This window comes from Microdochium trichocladiopsis, assembly GCF_020744255.1.
Source record: "Microdochium trichocladiopsis strain MPI-CAGE-CH-0230 chromosome Unknown B0I36scaffold_12, whole genome shotgun sequence".
Classification (NCBI taxonomy): domain Eukaryota; kingdom Fungi; phylum Ascomycota; class Sordariomycetes; order Xylariales; family Microdochiaceae; genus Microdochium; species Microdochium trichocladiopsis.
The window spans coordinates 1,349,606-1,366,467 of NW_025763555.1; the positions used below are offsets into that span (position 1 = coordinate 1,349,606).

Consider the following 16,862-nt stretch of genomic DNA (forward strand, 5'->3'; position numbering starts at 1 on the left):
TCAAGAATCCTGGAATCGAAGCAGCAGCAGGACCCCAATGATGGTCCTGCTGTCGACCTACAGAACTGCATGTCCGCTCCTCACCGCTTGCCAAACATCAGATGCCGCGTTGTCTGAAAGCAACCTGAACGCGGCATCAATACTGACTCCCACGACTTGCTTGCAATCATATAGCGAGAGTCGATGCCTGCGGGGTCGGAAGGAGATCGAGTCTATCTTGTGCGATCGAAGGCGCAAAGGGCATTGGATCAAATTCAATTTCCTCTTTGAAATGCCCTGTGCTTGGGGTGAGCTTGGAAAAATTTTGTTCTTTGAAGCAGAACAAGACGGGCCACGGGCATGGTGCAAATACAGGTACAGGAACTGTTCCAGATTTGTCTTCAGCCTGCTTCACCACAAGTCGTAGGTACTACCACGACCTTGATACTGGGGATAACAGCGCATCAGATCGATATCTACCCCTCATGGCAATGCACAGGGTGGCGAGCTGCTGCACCAGTTTTCTGGGTCTCCTGTTGCGTGGTTAGTCTACTCGATACAAATTACCTGTCCGCAGCCTCTTCTCCTGAAGTATCTGTGGGATGACAGAGATGTGCGCGATATCACACATTTGGTGGCATCGCCGTCACACCAGTCTCTCTTAATTATTCGAAACATGGATGCTAATGGGAACGCTCTCCCCTTAGAGTCTACGCGAGCTTGGTATCGGCTGATCATATTGGTCCATGCTGCTTCTGTGATGCATAGTGTCTATTCTGCATCGCTCCACTTTGCGAGCGCATATCACAATTACCGTTACTCCCCACGAGAGTCAAGGCCTCGCGAGGCTAGTTGGCTACTTGCCCTAGTCGCATGAAGAACGTCACGACGACAATACAGAGCGTTGCCGTAAGGTGAAAGGTGTATGTGGCGAGAAATTGCCAAGGCGTTCAAGAAACAAGAGAAAAATGAAAACTTGTATGCACGTGGGCAGGGTAGGAATAGGGCAGTGTCGACTAACGAAACTGGTGGGACCTTGTCGCTGAGACGCACGAAGTGTAAGTGTCGTTCTTGAAACGATTATCTTATAAGTTAATGGCCCCTAACCATTGTCCGATCTTTGAGCACCTAGATATGCCAACCTTTAGCTTTACATTTCCTCCAAGATGCGATGGGCCAGGCTCTCTGCGGACATTGGGGACGAAAGGAAGCAGATGTCCCCTCGACCGGTGCCATTCAGCGCGCCTATCTCACGATTTTGTACTTAGACTTCGCAAACTTGATAATGCATCCCGAAGACTCAGTAGGTGTTCACGACAGCAATAGGCCATGCGGACTAGCTGACCAACGTAGCACGCGGTCATTCGTATGGTCGTGGGATCGGGCGATGGCCCTAGGGACGTGGCAGTGCACTGCTTCTCGGAGGCAGACTTGACAAAGCAACACAGCACAATCAAAAATGTCGTCCAGAACTGCGATGGTGTAATTCTCTCTTGTTCGACTCAAACGCAATGCATTTTGGCAAGCAGTGCTGTCCTTGCTACACGAGAGAGGCCTATCGCCCTTGTAGTCCCGCGAGAGTTCGACTTGGACAGGGAATTCCAGCGTCTCGTGGTTAGTGAAGAATGGACTAGGGCTGAAGCTAGCCACACAAGATCAGCTCATGCGGGAACAAATATCACATGCATCCTCCTTTCAGATCCCTGTAGGGGCCCGCTGTACCCGTTCCTATTAATAGCGATAAAGCAATGATCTGCGAATGGCCGTTCCTCACCGGTGCATAAAGTGCAGTTGAGCCGCACCAGTCGGCAGCATTAAATTTAGCGCCGCGATTGCCAAGCAGAGTGCAAATGACTCTTATCTGTCCGAAACTTGAGAAAAGGAACGGAGAAGTACAACCCGTTGGACTATCGAGCAGATGCAATGTCTGCGACACCTAGCACGTGCGCGCACAACTTCCCATCTGGTACGAGACCCGCAGATAAAACGAGGTCGCTGCGCCACTTTTTGTGTATATATGCCACAATCGAGACTTCTGAGTAGCGTGGACACGACTTGACTAGAAAGTACATGCTAATTTTCTCTGCTCGGAGCTAAGTCAGGTTCATAGCAATCGCTCTGTTGTCTACTAAGATTTTATCTCGAGTCTAAACTCGTTACTCTACAGGTCCAGCTCGGTTTGCTTCAACTCTCTATATACCATCCCCAGAGTTTGTTGCCAACTTATCACAACGAGGAACTCCAAGGTTTACTGATAGTAAATTGCACGTTGCCATAAATTAACATAAAATGAATAACGCATAGATCAGGGCCTTTTCATTTTCTATAATGGAATTATTCTACGGACTTACGTTCTGATAGCTTGTGGTTCTGAGTGCTCGATAAGCTTTGCCGCAGCGGTTAAGCGAAGCCTTTACGGACATTGTCATACACTGATTCTGGGTAAGACAGCAAGTTGGGAGTCCTGTCCATAGTTGATTTGCCGCCTTGGCCGTTGAAACATGTTGCGATAAGTGAGGCACTGTCATTTCTGTCTCCAGATGCCTCCCAAAACATGGTGCCTCCCAACTTCTTGTGACGAATATAGTCCAGCTTCTTTTGAACGCTAGCTATCGTGTCATATGACACTATGCGGTGATCGACAGTGTCCTCGGAGTATGACGCACCAGCCACGGTGTCGTATTTCTCCACAGAGCCTGCCAGAGGGAGAACTTTATAGTCATATACTCCAGCCTCCCAAGTGCCTTGACTAGTGCCACTAGCTGACTGACCCAGCCTAGAAGTCCCTTCAAACCCACGACCGTAGAGCGGAATTCCCATGACAATCTTGTGGGTCGGGACGCCAGCTGCCGTATAGTCGATAATTGCACGATCTGTAGAAAAGGGTGTTGACTCGAGGTTGGATGGATTAGCGTATAAATTAGCTTGGTGATCAGTTCTAGAAAGATCCCAACCACCGGCGTAATCATAGGTCATAACATTCACGTAATCGAGTATCTCACCCATCTCCCTAAGTTGAAGAATGTTATAGTGCTCCGGCCCTGCCGGCGTAGCAGCAGTTAATAGGAAGTGGTAGGCGCTTGCTGCACGCGTGCTGTACAAATCTAGCTCTGAACGTACGGCCTTGAGTAGGAGAATGAAGTTCTTAGCGTTAGTAGCGGTCGCTGGATATTCCCAGTCAATATCAATGCCGTCGAAACCATAGTTCTTCATAATAGTGACAGCCGACTGGGCGAAGTTTGCTCGCTTCTTTGGGTCCGCCGCAACACCAGGGAACTGCGTGGACCACGTCCAGCCGCCGATAGATAAGACGACCTTAAGATGGCGGTGAGACCTCTTGAGAAGACCTAGCTGCTTCACAGCTCCGTACGCGTTATTTCCCATGTCTGTCCATGCTACAAGCACCTTGTCATTAGGACTCTCATAGATACAGACGGCTTTCGGCGACAATTTCTTACAATCAGTTGGATAGTGGAGGCCAGTGTCCGCATATGTACCTCCAGTGAAGCTAAGAATCACCTCTCAGTTTCTATCTCCGTGGCTCACTTGTGTAACTTACACAGTGCCATCCTCACGGACGTTCATAAACGAGTACAGAACCTGAGTTATCTCAGACGCGGGTAACTTCTGAGGAGGATAGTTTCTCGCGTATACACTCCTATATGTAATATTATTATGCTGCCTGTGATATCCGAAGGCTTTAGGAATGTTCTTGCGAACCAATTGGTCCAGTACACGGTATTCTGGAAGTTAGACATATTCCTGGCTGTGACCTGAGCGAAGCTAGTAGGGACTGATAAAAGTACTAGGGCAGGTGTGAGGAATGTCGATCTCATATTATCGTATCGCTCTATTCCCGAGCAAGGGATCGCCGTCGTCAAAGCAGGAGTAGGCTGAGAGTGCTTAAATATTCTTGCGAAATGTGTCACAACGATGACCAGGAAAATAGCAGCATATCGAACAGCAAGATTCGACGCTATGTATGCAACAAAGAATGTCAGAAGTGGCTTCTGTATTCAGAGACCACCCCCTGATGTACAACATGGTACAGTTGAGTTAAGGTTTAGCGTCCATGTGGTCCGATTTGAACTCCGCTCCACAGCGCTATTTTTGGCTGCAATACAGTGCGTAGACTCGTACCAAAAATACTTAAATTGTATCCCACCTAGCACCACCGATCCGGTAACGACCTGGAGCCGAAACAAACATCCCCACATCTGGACCTACAGTGGGTTCGCAAAAATAACGCAACACGCCAAAATCAGCAGCCTGCCGACCACATATACACGCACTTCACTTATAGAATATGAAGCCAGATGAAGAGCTGTAACGTTCGTGAGGGATTCTATGGTGTTTTGAGTGGGCATTTTAGCCGTGCGGTCAGTACTTGGTATACCAGCCATTTGATGCAATGACTGCCTTGAGCCTGCGCGGCATGCTGTCGACTACCCTATTGACAAGCACTATCTCTATGTCGTTCCATGCTGCTATTGCAGTCTGTTCTAGGTGATCTTACGAAGCCTTGCACTTCGTTATATATGCCATCTCTGGATCCCTCTTGTTGATGCGGTCTTTGAGGCAGAACCCTAGGTTCTCAATAGGGTTCAGGTCCGGGCTGTACGGCGGCCAATCCAGCACCGGGAACCCCATGTTATCGAGCCATTCCTTCACGATTTTACCTGTGTGAACTGGTGCATTATCGTGCATGAAGATAGTATCATAGTCCATCATTGTAGGGATGGACTCCTCGATGTGATCATGGTACACAGTGCCCGTCACGCCTCCTCGTTTGGCGTCGGGATCGCCCGGGAGGATCGCCCGAGGGCCTCGATTGCCGTACCGGATCCTGCCCCAAAACATCAAGGAATGTACATCTGTCGCCACAACAGAAGCCACATTTGGAGCCTTACATCCAATCACGGCAGGCCTCAAGCTACGGGACCAATAGATTACTACACATTTGAACAATTCTCTTGACTGAACGTATCATCATTGGTTGGCGCGCCCGATCTCAGGTGAATTAAGATCCATCAACGCCCTTGTCCGAACGTCAAATCGTTCCCCGAAACTGGGTCTTTGGTCAAAATAGCACCATAACGGAAGAATATAGAGCAACATTGCTGCAGATTGAATTTCATACCTGGAACTGTATGCAAAAGAATGGTACAGTATCACTGATCTCATGGATCGTTGTCCATAGCGAAACTAGTGAAAGCCACACAATAAAGCATTATTAGTAAACGATTCCCTGATAAGGCAGAGCCACAGGATTAGCTTACATCGAAACGCGGGGATTATTCTCTTCAATTACTCTCTTACTAATTAGTTTACTGTAATACAATACTGAGGCTCTCCGTCGTTTCCCAAACCTATCAGGCTTCTACAGCCACCCAAGCTGGGCCTCAAGCAAGGCTTTGGACGATTGGATGCATAACTAGCATGAATCGAGCTCGCTCCCGACCACTCATCGCGCATGAGCAGGAACCATGTCCGGCTTGCCCGAGCCTCAGACTCAGCCTTGGCGGAAATGAAATCACTGAATCATCGCTCAATTACGCGCCGTTATCCAGATTGACAACCAGTACAATGGCATTTATCCGTACCATAAGCTTTTGTAGAACGCCACACCTAAGTTGCGTGACGCTCTGCCTGAATGTAGATATTGCGTCGCAATAAGACCCTCCGCTTCTCGTACGGCAGAGAACCGATGGAGTGCTACAACCAGAGGCGATATGACATGTTTAACAGATGCAGTTCTTGGTCTCCTAGTTGACATGATTCGGAAAAAGTTCACGCAGGTCGAACTCACATAAGCTGGATTGTGGCTGGGCACCGCCAATGTGGCGCGTGTGAGGACGCGTGTGAATGGTGGGGTCAGCAATTGGAGGGACTAAAACCGACAACCAGCATTCTTGAACATAATAAGCTCACATACCGGAAGCTCATGTGCAGGGGAGCAGATGTGTGACCCAGATCGTGGCGTCAAGACAGCGTTTGCACGTGAGACCACAGTATTGAGCTGCGACGGCGCAGAACGGTCTGGTTACCGTCTGTGACGGAACTCCGTCAGGCGTACTTGCGTTGCTTGCTGTTGATGACCGGTGCTGCCAAGCTGTCGCCTTTTGCACGACGCGGGCAGCAGGCAGGAGTCGGCGGCTGCAGCGCCGCTTCCATTGGTCATGTCTTGTCCGCACTTGGCCGTCACGTATGCGGCCATGGTGTGATGCTGCAGAGCATAGCGCGACCATAGCCAATCGCTCTGACAACAGCGCGCTTGTCTCTCTTGGAGTTGTTCACAACGATTCTTCTTTTCATTTTGGTCTGGGCCGACCTGACTCTTCTGGTGGAGGGTTCGATTTCGCCCTCGGGCCTGATGTAAGTACTTACGTAAGGCACTTGGTGGAGTTGTGATGTAATTAATGACCCTCGACAGTCACTAAGCACAATTCTTTCAGGCGCCGGAAGATCTGAAGCGGAACGAGAGTGTGCTGTTCTCAGCCTTGATTGTTTATGTGTGTGACCAGCTCCTGAGCCTGAACCCGTGTATCTAGATACCCGTCAAGCATCTTGTAAACAGTCTCCGCCACCGCGTTCTTGGGAAGCATGCTTCGCACTCTCCTCACTGTGGTCAGCCATGCGCCCATGGCCTGCTTCGCCTTGACACCTTTCTTGTGCTCTATGTCCTTGAGCTCTGTCTTGTCCTTGTGGTTCAACTTGATATCCTCGGTTATCCACCCCTGTGAGAACTCAGGCAGGGGCATTAGTTTCAAAAGAAAGATCATGACGATACCAAGCCCCCAAATCTCGGCAGGGAAACCACCGTAGCCGTGAGCCAGGTACTCAGGAGGAGTATACCACGGGCTTCCACGACCGGAGCGAGTTTTCGGGCCATGCTGAGCACAGCCGAAGTCAATCAGCTTTGCACCCGTCTCTCTTCTGTACAGGATGTTTGAGGGTTTGATGTCGTTGTGCAGAACTCGCTGCCCCTGGAGATACCTCAGAGCCTTTGCGATGTCACACAGCATCTTCTCAGCATCTTCATAGTCTCCTTTGAAGTGGTGACCATTCTCAAGCCAGGCTTTGTATGACAAATCGTGGGAGCAAACAATCCACATAGCGCTTCTGCAAGATACATATGCAAGATACGCAAGCGTTACAGTATTCTCTCAAGTATCGACACGAACACTCCCAAGCCAATGCTCTCCCAGCAGGTGATCAGCCAACTGGAATAACGACCAACACCCACGTCCGGCGGGCACCTTGCTCGGGCCTACACTCCACCTCCACCAACTTTTGATGGCCGTTCTTTTGTGGTGGGCGGCGCATCCACGTATGCTGTACAGGTCAGTTGCCTAGCCACGTTTCAAGGGCGGAAAGGGGCTAACGGACGACAATGCTCCTGCCAGGTGCGTTGACTGATTGCTGACGCTGGAGCATCTGACTCCTGCCACCATGCCACATTTATGGCATATTCGTAGAATGGAACGAAATTCTTGCCCAGATATACCAAAATTCAGATCGAGATATGTCCTCAATGTCAACAAAGGGATAGCTGGAGCGCCTACAGTACGCCTAGTCTCGTTCTCCATCTACTTTTCGGTCTGGCTCAGACAGCGCTTGATGAAGGCATTGCCGCGGCGGTAATACTTTCTCTCGAATGTGACAGCAAGACAACCGGGCTAAAAAGGCTGATCAGGTGTCATTTCAACTTTGAATAGCGACAAAGAGGGTAAAGATGAAAGGAAAGGTGAGGAGGCCCCCAACACACGAGCAAGGACCCATTAAGCTGGGGGGGGGGGGGGGGGGGGGTGGAGAAGATGCAGTCAAGCGGCTATTATTTTCGTCCGTTGACCTAAAATTAGAATCACTAAGCGCGCGTCTCTAGTTCGATTCAAGGCGCGCGCCTAGTAGCATAGGACGGAATGATGTTTTCAGAATCGTGTCCAAGCTGCGAAGACGTTCAGAGCCTGGTAATCTAGCGGCAAGGAAGCCGCTTACTATCAATTCCGTTGTACAGTTTCTGCGCTCAAAGGTTTAGACATGCGACACTTGGAGCCACTTTCCGAAAACAGAATCCCGTCATATGTATTCCTGTCTGTGCAGGCAGAAATCTATAGAAACGCAGTAATATAGTCTTATAGCTCTAAAGCACTGTCATGCGCAGCTAGCCTCAAGACCCGATCACGCACAAAAATGGCACCTTGGCTCCAGTTCTGCTTGGGCAAGAACAAAAGAACATATCTTCACGAGCAACACACAGCCTATGTTTACATTTGATCAATGTCATGCATCAGCCGCCGGCGTCATTCTGGCCGCCTAGGAAGGAAACGCAATCAAGGAGCCACTTCGAAGATCTCAACTGTTCCTTGGGTCAAACGCAACCCGTCTCGGCCTTAACAGAGCTGCTGTCGCGCGATATGGGTGCGCTTATACATATGGTCGTGTTTTTGGTCGACGATCTTTCTTGTACAGCCGATTTATTTGAGTTCCTCGCTTCATGGACACGACACTCGCAGCCACAGCGCACAAATTCCAGCTACGGCAGTCCGACCTTCTGCAGGACGGTCTTGATGAGGCTCTCGGAGTATACATGGAGAACCCAGCGCACGGTCGATTCCACACGGAGCTGGTCGCAGTCTGATACGCAAGCTATGTTCCGGAATGCTTCTGAAAGTGTTCACACCCTTAATAGTTCTACGGATACCTCGGTGGCCATCTTCAGGCACTATCGCCGTATTTCAGGGAAGCGCAGAGATATCGGATGCGGCTTTTCGCCTCTGATAGCAAAGTTGTTGATGAAGTCAGCTATCTCTAGCTTCAACACGGGTGTCCTTGAGCAGCTAGACCCGATTCATACTATTCGAAGATTAGATCCGGTAATGAACCAGATATCAGTGCATGTTGCTGCGCTAGCCAAGACTTGCGAGGCTGGTGAGGACCAATCTCTGGCTGCTGCTATCGCATCCGCACTGCATGCAGATGGCTACTCACTCAACGGACACAGTAAGTCCAAATCTATCACTTACCTGCAATTTACTAAGACGAGCAAGGACATTCCCCCAAAGTACTCTATGAGACACTGTATAAAGACGCCGTTGGTGAGGTTTGTTCACGAAACCTTTCATCAGGGATCTATCAAGCTTTCTTGTCCGTGAGATTCGACACGCCGTCAGCACAACGAGATAGTCTTGTGCTCAGGTCCTTTTTCTCGTTTTTTGTCGGCAAGTATAATACAAGTTCATGCTTCGCCTGTCTAACTATGCCCGTTGCTTGTGGGCTTAGTTGTGGTCATTGTTTGTGTAATAGATGTGTTGTCAGCTTACCAGGGCAGACTTCTCTACCACCAAGCATTCCTGGTACATCTAGAGGATCACAGGCCTATTATGTACTTAGAGAACCCCCTGTCTGGTTTTACCTACCATCTGTCCTCGAATCACTATCCGCAGATCCGGCGGACTATAGCTTCCAACAGAAGCGCTATGTGCCGATCTTTGAGCGCGCGGAGCAACGAATGGCGGGCCGGCGACTGTTTGTGCTGGATACGGGTAACTTTGGGTTCTGCAGCGGCCCTGTTGAAGTTGGGGACATCGCTGTCTATGCTGAGCACTTCACAAACAGTCTGATGCTGCGTCCAGCCTGTCAGCGCCTCCACCGAGCAGGCCGTTTGTGCAATGGCAGTCCATGGTCACACGCCAGCGCTGATGAGGGTGACGAATCCATGCAGACTCATCTGTTGGTGGACTATCCATACATCAATGGGCTTCACAGCGACATCACGGCGGATAACTACTTTTTCGAAGAACTGAACGGAAAGGAGGAAACAATCATTGTCCTGGGATAGAGCGTGGCGGGCTCTGTGCAGCTAAGTGTTTCTCCACCAAGACCTCGGCGAACTTCACCGACGTCGCCCAAGAGCAGAAGATGGCCGCTGCTGGGAGTGGTTGAAAAAGGAAAATATGGACAACCGGCGATCCACCAACTGGACTTGTGCACTCCCTCAGAAGGTTCCAGGCGCGGATTTTGATTCTCGAGGTTCAAAACCGCAGGTAGGGCACAAGTCGATCTAAGGAGTGACTTAATAGATGGAGAACGATAAAGTCCGTGTCGACGACCGGGGAATCACCACCATGGCTTCGCAGCAGCCGAGGGCTGAGTGGGATCAAGATCCAGGAGAAGGCTTTCGGCTGCATTCAAGGCATGGTACACAACGCTTGGTGGTGCTTTGGGCGTCCGGATAGATTCAGACGCGTCGTATGGTCCCTTGGATCTAGCTACGCCGGCCTGACAGCGTAATGGCTGGGCGGTGGATCCATCGGGAGATGCAATGGAGAATCAAGGACCGCCTCGCAGCCGCACTTGCAGTCGTCCTTGAGAGTGGTGGGAGACCCTCTCGATCTTAGGCGTCGTTGTGATAGTGCAAGGAGTGGCCCATCATCAGCTTTCGCCCCATGCGGAAGTTTGCATCGCGAATGCGGGAGCTCGCAATTGTCCTGAAAGCTCTGATCGACCATTGTTACTGAGAGGCATGGGTGTCGTCCAGAACGGCACTCAGGACGTTGAATGTTTCTCACACTGTCCAGCTACCTACATTGAACGATTGAAGCGATGTCATGCCCGAATACAGCCAAGTCAATACTGAACGTGCTGGTGCAGGGCATCGCGGATTCACATATTTGTGAGACTTTGGATCGCATGTAAGTGCTGCTGCACAATCGTCTTTGCACCGCCAAAGCCCTTCTCACGCAACGCTCAGGGGCCAATGTCGCAAGTAGACCGGCTCGCAACCGCCATCTCTATCAGGTCCCATTGCTCTGAACATGGCCATTGGCCTTAAGTGGTTCGCGCTCTCCCAGGATAACGGCACGGAGGCAGCCCTGCACCTCAAGATTCGAACGGCGCATGCCAGCTCGACACCTATATGAAAAGTCGTTGAGGCCAGTCCTCGCGTACCGGATTGCTTCCTCAGTATCACCTACGAGGACCACCACGATGTCGCAACGAGAGATCCTAAGTTTCTCATCCAAGAATTCGCAAAGCTCCAGAGAAGCGTCACTACGCCAGCCCACAATGAAGAGCAAGCCATTCCACCAAATCCAGCAAGAAGTTACGGGATCTAGAGCTACGCATCATCACGGAACTCGATCTCAATGTGCACGAAGACCCAAACACCGCCCAAGGGCTTGCAAAAGATCTGACAAATCTATAGCTAAGAATTCTGCTCATCACAAAACGACTCGGGATAATCAGCCAGGGCCTCGGACTTTCTCCAACATACCGACGGGACAGCATATAGACCAGGTCATGAAAGAGTGCCAGGGCAGCGCAGGTTCTCAAGGCGACGGTCAGGAGACTTCGGCCAACCGCGAGAGCGATACTCTATGTACCGCGTGCGAAGAGAAGCCAGCCAGCTGTAGGACAGAGTGCGGTCAGTACCCAAATGAACCCACTCTATTCAAGCTCCGCATTCAGTTACTGATGATCCAAAGACCACTACTTTTGCCAACCTTGCTTCAATCTTATGACTGAGGAGGACGACTTTGCCACGTGTGTGGAGGAGAGTGGTTATTATACGGTCGAAAGCCTCATTGGGCCTATGCGGACGTCCCAAGGCCTAACGTCGAGGAGCATGCTACAAGAATGCTCGATCAATCCAACAGTACAGTATCATAGCGCTGCTTCCGATGGAGGTTCGGGCCTACCTTCCAGATCGGTATCGCGGCGATTTGATGGAAAGCGCGGATGCTGCGACGACGAGAGATTTTTCTTTGCGATCCGAGAAGGACATGCGCACAATTACACCGTGGCCAAGATACGCGCAATGAGTTGCAGTCCGAAAGCGCAGCATGTGACGCTGTCACACGATGACCAGGCATTGAACACCGATCGGATACGCGATGCGTAGGATGTTGTATGTATCACATCGTCCATAGCCTCGGATCTTCTCACAGACCTCAGACCACCGGTTAGGCACAGCGTTTGCTACAGCTGCGAGATTCCACAGCTGCGCCTTAACATTCGCTAAAAATGGTCGCACTCGCATAAACAAGAACACATTGGCCAAGCCGGCAATGCCCACCCGCTCAAGGTGGTCATTGCCGGCAGCAGGATCGGGGGTCAGAGAGCTGCGATTGCTCTTCGTCGCTAAGATTAAGAAGTGCATATCTATGAATGTAATCTCTTCTGGTTCAAGAGCAAGTCACTCTTGCCGTGCAGCCTTATCCAGGACTGCCGCCATCTCCGTACAGCATGGCCATGGTAGCTGTAGCAAGAGTTTCTGGTACATGACGAGTGACCGAATACCACCATATCTCCGATGGCCTTTGTTCGAATGGCTGTGCCAGACAGTCAGAGCTGACAAGAAGGTAATTTCGGGTAGCCAGATCGACATTCTGTGATTCTTCACCGTGATGGCAGATTCAACGTGCTCGAAGACGTCCCACGCGATTTCCAATGCTTCATCAGGGATGGTCATTTGTTCGGCCAACTGTATTGGACGGATCGAACCGCTACGAGCCAGGCTCGGAAGTTCCGCGATGCTCGGAACCATGAGATAGAGCTTTGTAAAGTAGTGTAAGGCGAGTACATCATGGTCCGCGTGTTGAAGGAAGTGACTTTCCCACCGAGCGAGCGCGGTGTTGAACACTGCGACAGCACTCGCGAGCTCTGATCTCCAGGTGAGCGGCCGGTAAGGATTCCACGGATCTGGACGAATGAGTACGCTCAACGGCCCAAAGCACGTCTTGTGAGTTCGTATGATGTTCGAGAGAAGCGCAATGGACAATGCCAGAGCGTCTTCGCGATGGCCTAGATCATTTGGAAGAGCTTGACCATGAAGTAGTGCGTCATTGATCATCTGAAATGGGTAGCCCTTTTGTGGCAGGCGAATTGATAGCTCGCTGATTGAGTAGATTGGCGCGGTGTTGCTTTTCAGGCCGTGAATGATATCAATCAGCAACATGTACCATAGCAGTGCGCTATTGCAACCAGTCAGTTTGAATTCAAACCGGACTCGAGATCTCTTTGGTTCTACTCGCCTCTTTCCGACCAGATGTCTTTCAGACGCACTCGATGCAGTATGTGCAGACGCAGAATCATCGGTCATTCGCATTCGTCTGATGACCTACTCAAGATCAGCTCCGGATCTTGCAACAACACTGGTCCGTACCTACATTCGTCACGTTACTAAGAAGCCCCGCTGTCTTTCGCTTGATCACGCTCCCTGATGCAAGTATACCGTATGTTGAAAAGAGGCCTGCCTACTGAACGCTGAGATATGAACGGCATCTGAACAGGCTCTGTTCAAACTTACTGCAATTACTGCCCTCGCGCTACGGGTTTCGCGACCATCGACTTCCAGCATCGCTAGCCAAATGTGGTAGCCAGCTTGAAAAAGATGCGCAGACACGGCGTATGATGCATCCTGCGTCTTTGTTGGCGATTCGAAGAAAATCGAGGCAAGGCAAGCCAAAGCCAACGTCAGCTGCAGATATGGCGGGTTGGACTGAGCTGCGATTCCCTCGGCGCCGAACTCGCTAACGTAGACGTGTGTTCCAAACGTGTCGCCGTATACACGACGCAAGGCTGCAAGCTCATTATCGGTCGGGAGAGCTTGTAGGCCATGGAAAAGTGTCAACGGGTACGTGTGTGGCCGAGTTTCAGCTTCAGCTGTAGGCGTGGCAAGACAAGAACTGAGATCCAAGGAGGAAGCATTGTGACGGACTGCGTCACCCTCGCCGTGCACCAGAACGGTACGGAAACGTTCCTTGACCGAGATTGGGGGTCCCTGGTGGGCGTCGACCGACTCCCAGCGGGTCGGGTGTCGCCTAGCGGGCCATACACTGGCTGTTGGAGTTTCCATCGTTTGACCTTGCTGAATGGAGATTGGAGATGATGTGTCCGACCCCAATGACCGCCAGATCTGGACGGACGGACGGCAGGTCATCGAAGTCCGAAGATGCGCCCGCCACGATCGGATGGCGCGGATGGCTGGGGTACGTGGCGTGTGGGCAGAAACAAGGGGAACACCTCGGCTGATTGGGTTGGGCTACGTGGCGTACGGGGAGAGCCGGGGGAACACCTCGGCTGATGGGGTCAGCACAACCCCATCCATTCCTTTATTAAGGTGGGGTTGGGGTAGGTGGCGTACGGGGAGAAGCCGGGGGAACACATCGGCTAATGGGGTCAGCCCAACCCCCCGGCCATCCATTCCTTTATTACTTCTATAGGGAACACCTCGGCTGGTGGGGTCAGCACAACCCCATCCATTTCTTCATCACTTCTACCTAGGGAGATTTGCTTCCCCAACCCCATTCCTTACTCCGTCGTCGAGGGTGAATAATATGGGCCGAGCGGAGAAGAAGGTAAGCAACCATCCCGAGGCCGATCGATGCCGGCCGCTGACTCTGGAGTGTCCACTGCAGTGCGAATACTGCTCCCGGGTGTTCGCTCGAGCAGAGCATCTTGCTAGGCATCGCCGAACCCGTGGGTACTTCTGTGTCCTACCCCAGTGACTTGGGGGCTGACCCAATCCTTAGATACCGGAGAAGCGCCATATCGGTGTGAGGTGTGCCGCAAATCCTTCCAAAGGGCAGATGTCCGAGCAGCGCACGAAAAGTCTTGCTCGGCGACCCTGGATCTCGGATCTACCGCAGAAGGGAACCAACGTGGTCGCAAACGTGTGCGACATGCTTGCCTAGGATGTCGTGAACGAAAAATTGCATGCGACGGACAGCAACCCTGTAACTCTTGCCGCACGAGGCCGCAGCAATGCTTCGTCATCAGTCCAGAGCCTGTGCCAGTCACATCGTCGCCCACGTTGGCGAGAGACGGCAATGGATTGAATCAAGCGCTCCCACAGCATGAAGCGCTCCCACAGCAAACAGCAGACTCTGGACTGCCAATCTCAGGACCTGAACATTCCCACGGATCCCGCCTTCCAGATGTGAATGGTGAAGGACTGGACTTCTTTCCTCTTCAAGACAACACCACTCCCACAGGCTGGGACGATCTCCTTGATATGCACGAACTAAATCCTCAGCCTATAGAGTACAACTGGCTGGAAGAGATAGACTTGTATGGTCCGGGACTGTTTGAGCAAACCGAACAGCAACCCGTAATTGCGAGTCCGACATTGCGACTGACAACCTATATGGCTGACTACTTCGACTCGCGCTCGCAACAAGTCTCGCCTTCAGGCAGCACACGCCGAAAGATGTGGTACTCTGCACCGCCCGATCTTCGCAGCCATGACAGCGATACTGTCCGGATCTTTCGGGAACTTTTCAAACGGCACGCTCCGCAGGTGTTTGATCTGTACCGTGAAGCCGCGCCCGAGACGATAAAGCACTCAATCAAATACATATATGCACTGGCAGCAGTCGGTGGCTTGTTTAGTGTAGTGTCCGGATCGATCGACGTTGCCAACGCCATGTATAATGATGCTCGTCGACTGCTGCTGGCTGAGGTGAGTACGGCTTCCGGCATGAAAATCATTTGTTAACGTCGCGCAGTACCATTCTTTGGAGTACACACCCAGAAGCAATTCATCCGCCCTTGAGGTCGCGGCAACGGTATTAAAAGGACTTCTCATAATATTGATATCCGAGGTTAACGCAACTCGTAGTTCATCCTATTGGAAGTGTATGGGTTGTGCAGCGGGCAGGAAAGGAGTTACGAGATAGGCGAGGCCTTCCAAGGCAGTCTCACTACCGTGCGTCACCCGCTGTGCCTGATTTGAGGCTCTCCGTCGAACTCATCCCTCTCAGGCAGTTACAGAATACGCTCAAACCTTGAGCAGCGATCTTACTGAATCGGAAGACACGTCCGCAACGAAGTAATGACGAACTCGTGCTGATATGAGTCCAGTGACTTGGCTGACCAGCTGTACCACAGACTACTCGAAGCACTCTACGTTCTGGACTCCTACCGTGTTGTCATCATGCTGAGACCGCCTTCGATGATGTGGCACGACATAGCACGCTGCGCAACACCAGACAGCAAATTGATGCAAACTGTTCTAGCTTCTACCAGCATTGTCGATGGAAACGTCCATGTCCATGGACTCCCTTCGACCCTGACTGCATTAGCTTCACTTGCACCTCATTTGTGGTCAGGACTTCGACCATGCCGGGATTCTGACGGTCGCGGCGTACTGCCTACGCTTGCGAGTCGTCTCGACAGACCGGATTTCGTGGAGCTGGCTCTTGACAAATGTGCGCAAGTGCAACATTTGGAACATTGCAAGAGCCTGTCTGACCTCTCTCTGTACCACGCAATGTGCATTATGCTCCACACGGGCCTCATCGTTCTGCAGACCCTGGTAAACATCAACCGCAGCTCCGCTCAAGCCGATAGCCGGACCGCTGCTGCACCGAAAAGCATCAACACTTGGCTGAAAAGTCGTGAACACCAGATTGCCTGTTGGCATGCGGAGAGGTTATTGACCGCCGCGGAGAATCTCCTGCCATCCAGACAAGTGGACTCGAGACAACAGATTGAGGCACTCGGAGACCCGCAACACGCTCAACACGAAGCGCCTCACATACCGTACGCGATTTACTACGCAACACTAGTTTTGTATGTCAAGGCTGCGTTTGGTGATTCGGAGCTTTCACCGTCGCAGGTCCGAGTACCAATCTTGAGAGGCGAAAGGGTATTGTCTCTCCTTCGAGCACAGATAGCAAAATCGCTAGCTCGAGTAGTGCGCGAGATTGGTGATCTACATATCAAGCAATGAGGTCGCAAGTAATAGAAACCCAAACTTGGTTACGTGTCAGTATAGGTGGTCTCCCGACACGCGCGCCCCTGAGGTGTACCCACGGAGAAGATCGGGCTGAAATGTCGACGTGATCGTCCGGTGACTTGTCGGACCACACGCGCCAGGC

General features: G+C 51.4%; 7 protein-coding genes across 7 annotated transcripts; 3 read left to right on the plus strand and 4 right to left on the minus strand.

The window, feature by feature from the left end:
* Positions 1 to 2,379: 2,379 nt before the first annotated feature.
* On the minus strand, positions 2,380 to 4,382 carry B0I36DRAFT_377903 (family 18 glycosyl hydrolase; the record flags this gene model as incomplete). Its single annotated transcript, XM_046160610.1, has 5 exons — positions 2,380 to 3,374; positions 3,438 to 3,487; positions 3,539 to 3,637; positions 3,700 to 3,772; positions 4,367 to 4,382. 5 exons carry the CDS (start codon positions 4,380 to 4,382, stop codon positions 2,380 to 2,382), a joined length of 1,233 nt encoding a protein of 410 aa, XP_046006037.1.
* A 2,091-nt stretch (positions 4,383 to 6,473) lies between these two features.
* B0I36DRAFT_355209 (kinase-like domain-containing protein) lies at positions 6,474 to 7,094 on the minus strand (the record flags this gene model as incomplete). Its single annotated transcript, XM_046157416.1, has 1 exon — positions 6,474 to 7,094. One exon carries the CDS (start codon positions 7,092 to 7,094, stop codon positions 6,474 to 6,476), a length of 621 nt encoding a protein of 206 aa, XP_046006038.1.
* A 1,170-nt stretch (positions 7,095 to 8,264) lies between these two features.
* On the plus strand, positions 8,265 to 9,820 carry B0I36DRAFT_396840 (uncharacterized protein; the record flags this gene model as incomplete). The annotated part of the gene is made up of 2 exons (XM_046161562.1): positions 8,265 to 8,982; positions 9,306 to 9,820. 2 exons carry the CDS (start codon positions 8,265 to 8,267, stop codon positions 9,818 to 9,820), a joined length of 1,233 nt encoding a protein of 410 aa, XP_046006039.1.
* Positions 9,821 to 12,085: 2,265 nt separating this feature from the next.
* Positions 12,086 to 13,342, minus strand: B0I36DRAFT_45966 (uncharacterized protein). The gene has a single exon (XM_046162909.1). It carries the CDS (start codon positions 13,085 to 13,087, stop codon positions 12,176 to 12,178), a length of 912 nt encoding a protein of 303 aa, XP_046006040.1. The 5' UTR covers positions 13,088 to 13,342; the 3' UTR covers positions 12,086 to 12,175.
* Positions 13,014 to 13,952, minus strand: B0I36DRAFT_337637 (uncharacterized protein; the record flags this gene model as incomplete). Its single annotated transcript, XM_046155688.1, has 2 exons — positions 13,289 to 13,952; positions 13,014 to 13,144 (listed from the first exon to the last, which is right to left on the minus strand). Coding segments are annotated over exons 1-2 (674 nt in total), but the record flags the coding sequence as incomplete, so codon positions are not given.
* Positions 13,953 to 14,154: 202 nt separating this feature from the next.
* B0I36DRAFT_46004 (uncharacterized protein) lies at positions 14,155 to 15,724 on the plus strand. The gene is made up of 4 exons (XM_046162910.1): positions 14,155 to 14,339; positions 14,400 to 14,460; positions 14,514 to 15,548; positions 15,602 to 15,724. The coding sequence occupies exons 1-3, from the start codon at positions 14,319 to 14,321 to the stop codon at positions 15,476 to 15,478; spliced, it is 1,047 nt and encodes a 348-aa protein (XP_046006042.1). The 5' UTR covers positions 14,155 to 14,318; the 3' UTR covers positions 15,479 to 15,548; positions 15,602 to 15,724.
* Positions 15,698 to 16,754, plus strand: B0I36DRAFT_46043 (uncharacterized protein). The gene has a single exon (XM_046162911.1). It carries the CDS (start codon positions 15,917 to 15,919, stop codon positions 16,712 to 16,714), a length of 798 nt encoding a protein of 265 aa, XP_046006043.1. The 5' UTR covers positions 15,698 to 15,916; the 3' UTR covers positions 16,715 to 16,754.
* Positions 16,755 to 16,862: the final 108 nt, after the last annotated feature.